The 4275-nt window shown below is 43.0% G+C and overlaps 1 protein-coding gene and 1 long non-coding RNA gene across 2 annotated transcripts in view; both read left to right on the top strand.

Moving 5' to 3' along the window:
• LOC112138826 (all-trans-retinol 13,14-reductase) overlaps positions 1 to 4275 on the top strand; it is a 96104-nt gene extending 91829 nt beyond the window's left edge. Inside the window, exons 10-12 of the mRNA XM_024261472.2 lie at positions 2139 to 2305; positions 3455 to 3614; positions 3951 to 4275. Coding sequence (XP_024117240.1) covers positions 2139 to 2305; positions 3455 to 3614; positions 3951 to 4087 — 464 coding nt within the window. The 3' untranslated portion in view covers positions 4088 to 4275. The remainder of the gene's footprint in view (positions 1 to 2138; positions 2306 to 3454; positions 3615 to 3950) is intronic.
• On the top strand, positions 52 to 843 carry LOC118598244. The gene is made up of 2 exons (XR_004947358.1): positions 52 to 513; positions 602 to 843. It is a non-coding gene; the product is annotated as an uncharacterized LOC118598244 (long non-coding RNA).

The following is a 4275-nucleotide window of genomic DNA, read 5'->3' as shown; positions in this document are numbered from 1 at the left end:
TACACCATCCAGGGAGACTATCTGATCTGAGAGAGCATCTCTCAGGTGTTTAGGACCCAGTATCATGACCTCAGTTTTTTCTGAGTTTCTTCTGGGTTCTTTGTTGCGAGGAATGAACAGTATAACACACTTAAAACCTCAAAAAGGTGATCTCTGATGCCAAACAACTCTAATGGTTAGTTGCAGAGGTGGGACCAAGTCATTGTTTTGCCAGTCTGAGTCAAGTCCCAAGTCTTTGTGCTCAAGTCCGAGTCAAGTCCCAAATCAAAAGCAGTCAAGTGTCAAGGCGAGTCACAAGTCAAGACCAACAAGTCTCAAGTCGAGTCACAAGACCTACTATTAATGTTTCAAGTGTCATATTGCCTCTGTCAGTCTCCTCCCCCTCTCCACTCTCCTCTCCTCTCCACCCGGCTCCTCATGATCACCAGCTGCGACCACTCACCTCATCACCTCACCTGCCTTTTTTAAGGAGCACCAGGATCATCATTCTTCGCCAGTCCGTTGCCCCTGATGGTGCATAGTTGGTCACCTCGTCTATGTCACAGTCTTGCCACGCTTTTTGTGAGACTCTGTCTAATCCTTTTTTCGTACTCACCCTCAGGAATCTGTTACCACGAGTGGTCGCTGCTGTCTGCCTCTGCCGGATCCCCACTTGGATCGTCTCTCCACGGTCACACCACGAGCCTCTGCCTCTATTCCACGGTCCTACTCCCAAGACGGCTTTCTCCCTCTCCAAAGAACCAACCAGTGACGCCTCCAGCCTCGACCTCCTACCTGGAGCTTACTTCTCATCCTGTTCAAGCTACTACCTCCTCGTATCATTATTAAATCCTTCATCCTTCACGCTCGCCTCCTGCTGTTTTCTTCCGGGTTCCAGCGTTTGGGTCGCTACGTGTTCTGTAGTCATGACATCAAGACCGTTTAAGTCATTTCAAAAACAGAGTAATATTAATTCCACAGACCATGTGTGCTTTGGGGAACTATATTTTACAATCATATTACTGAGCTCATGTTTCCCCACTCCAAAAATACAAAAAGATTTTTCTATAACAAAGACCCAGTTTACCACATTTGAAATGTATAACGGTTATTTTTGATTCCAAAAAACAAAACAAAATATTGCAATAGTACATCTAGTTTTATGTTAAACATTTTATTTTTTAGATACTTTTGTTTATCTTAAATACAAAATTTCTGTCAACTTACTGTCAAAATGCTTTGCAGTAAGTTAACAGGAGAAATTCTGTATTTAAGACAAACAAAAGTAGGATTCAAAACAAAAAGGTTAAATGTAAAACCAAATGTAGTATATATGTTAGTATATATATTTAGAAAGTGACTATTCACAAATCAGCTGCACGGTGGTGCAGTGGTTAGCGCTCTTGCCTCACAGCAAGAAGGCCCCGGTTCAAATCCCGGCTGGAGGATCTGGGACCTTCCTGTGTGGAGTTTGCATGTTCTCCCCGTGCATGCGTGGGTTTTCACCGGGGACTCCGGCTTCCTCCCACCGTCCAAAAACATGCTTCATAGGTTAATTGGTGACTCTAAATTGCCCCTAGGTGTGAATGTGAGAGTGTATGTATGTGTGTGTGATTGAGGCCCTGTGACAGACTGGAGACCTGTCCAGGGTGAACCCCGCCTTCACCCATTAGTAGCCGTGTTAGGCTCCGGCACCCCGCGACCCTGAAAGGGACAAAGTGGACAGGAAGATGAATGAATGAACTATTCACAAATCATTTTATATGTGCATACATATATACATATATATATATATATATATATATATATATATATATATATATATATATATATATATATCCTGTATATAAATATGTCTGTATGTATGTGTCTGTTTCTCTGTGTCCTGACTCTCGCTTGCCTCCTCGACTCTCCCAACCCTGTTTATTGACCACGCTTTGTCTGATCCTGTGATCCTGTTACTGCATTCAAAACGTTGTTTGCACATGGATCCACATGCTTCTGCCTCTTCATTACAGTTAAAAGCTGATATGCATTCATTGTAAATATTCCTCTGCCGGCAAATACTGTGTGTATGTTATGAAACCAGTGAAAATCAGCTTTTAAACTTTTTGTCCACACATCCAACTTAATTGAACTATTTTTATCTCCCTTTACAGGTAAATCCTGCATGACCCTGCTAACCATGGCTCGATATGAGTGGTTTGAGGAATGGGAAGGGACAAAGCTTGGAAGGAGAGGCCTGGACTATCTGAAACTGAAAAGCGGTATGGCTGAGGAGCTGCTGGAGTGGGCACTCAGCATTTTCCCTCAACTGCGAAACAAGGTATGTGTTTGTATGTGTGCATGAACATCCTGTTCTTTGCATTCACTAACCACTTTACGAGGCTCACCGGTCTAACTGCTTGTTACTGCACACTTCTAATCAGCCAGTCACATGGCAGCAACTCAATGCATTTAGGCATGGACATGGTCCAGAAGATCTGCTGCAGCTCAAACTGAGCATCAGAATGTAGAAGACAGGAGATTAAATCAACTTTGAACGTATCATGGTTGTTGGTTCCAGATCGGCTGGTCTGAGGATTTCAGAAACTGCTGATCTACTGAGATTTTGCCCCACAACCATCTCTAGAGTTTACAGAGAACGGTCAGAAAAAGAGAAAATATCCAGAGAACAGCAGTTCTGTGAGTTGTTGATGTCAGAGGAGAATGTCCAGACTGGTTCCAGCTGATAGAAAGACAACAGTAACTCAGAGATCCACTGGTTACAATCGAGGTCTGCAGAAGATCATCTCTGAACAAACAACAACCTTGATCCAGATGAACCAGCAGAAGAACACACCAGGAATCACTGCTGTCAGCTAAGAACAGGAAACTGAGGCTACAATTCACACAGAATCACCAAAACTGGACAATAGAAGATGGAAAAACGTTGTCTGGTCTGATGAGTCTATTTCTGCTGCAGCATTCAGATGGTCAGAATTTTACATCAACAACATGAAAGGTTTTGGTTCCAACCCCACAGTCTACCTGAGTCTTGTTGCTGACCATGTCCATCCCTTTACGACCACAGAGTACCATCTTCTGATGCTACTCTCACCATGTCATAAAGCTGGAATCATCTCAGACTGGTTTCTAGAACAATGAGTTCACTGGACTCTGATGACTTCCACAGTCACCAAATCTCAACCCAAATTGTGAGCAATTTGAATCAGGAATCAGGAAGAAGTCAGACTAATCTTACTTTCAGGTAAGAGTTATCAGAAAACAGTCTTACATTGAGCCAAGATAAAGAGCTATGGGTTGCAGGTGTTTTAGAGGTTGCTGCCAGTAATCCAATACACATGTTGAGACGAGACACAAAAAGAGCAAAACCAACCATGAGAGGGACGCAGAGGGCCCTGACATACCATGACAAAAAATCAGAACTAGGTTGCAATTTATTCTAATTGTCAACAAAGTTTTTTGTGTTCAGGTTGTGATGGTGGAGGCTGCCACCCCACTGACCAATGTTCACTATTTGGGAGCTCCAAGAGGGGAAATGTATGCTGCTGAACACAACGTGGACCGTTTCAATCCGAAAGCGATCGCTACAACTCGAGCACAGACGCCCGTACACGGCCTCTACTTAACAGGTTACAATCTAATATTCTACAAAACAAAGCCAATGTCAAACAGATTTATAGGTTAAGACAGGGGTAGAGAACCCTGGTCCTCGAGAGCCACCTTTCCTTCATGTTTTCCAATATACGTGCTCTGGCTGGACACACCTGAACCAGGTAATTGTCATGAGTCCCTACTCATGGCTGTTACCTGGTTCTTACCCGGTTGAGAGAAATCTGACTTAAATCAACTTTTGAAGTAAGTTTGTAATCAATAATCTACAGTTGTAGATTGTCTCTTGTCTTTATTATATTTTTATTTTTTCAGGACGGTATATGGTTTGATTGTGTGAATATGTGTGTGTGCAGGTCAGGACGTGTTCTGCAACGGCGTGGCAGGAGCCGTGCATGGTGGACTGCTTTGTGCCTCAGCTGTCCTGAATCAAATCCTCTACATTGATCTTGTGCTTCTAAAATTGCGGCTTAAACACAGACAAAAGAAGTAGAGCTGGTAACAAGACCACAGAGTTGAGTCGTAAATGGCAATCTCAGCTTTTCAAACAAGTGACTTCACAAGTTATTTTCTTCAGAAAAATGTTCTTCCATAGACAGAAATAAAGATAAGCTGACGCTGGGCTGTCTTGTCTCTGCTTCTTATGTAAAATAACTGGTGCCAGCGAGGTCAGCTGACATA

Source organism: Oryzias melastigma, unplaced genomic scaffold (genome assembly GCF_002922805.2).
Source record: "Oryzias melastigma strain HK-1 unplaced genomic scaffold, ASM292280v2 sc00250, whole genome shotgun sequence".
NCBI lineage: Eukaryota > Metazoa > Chordata > Actinopteri > Beloniformes > Adrianichthyidae > Oryzias > Oryzias melastigma.
The sequence above is the reverse complement of the archived record's forward strand: the minus strand, read 5'-3'. Positions and strand labels throughout refer to the sequence as shown.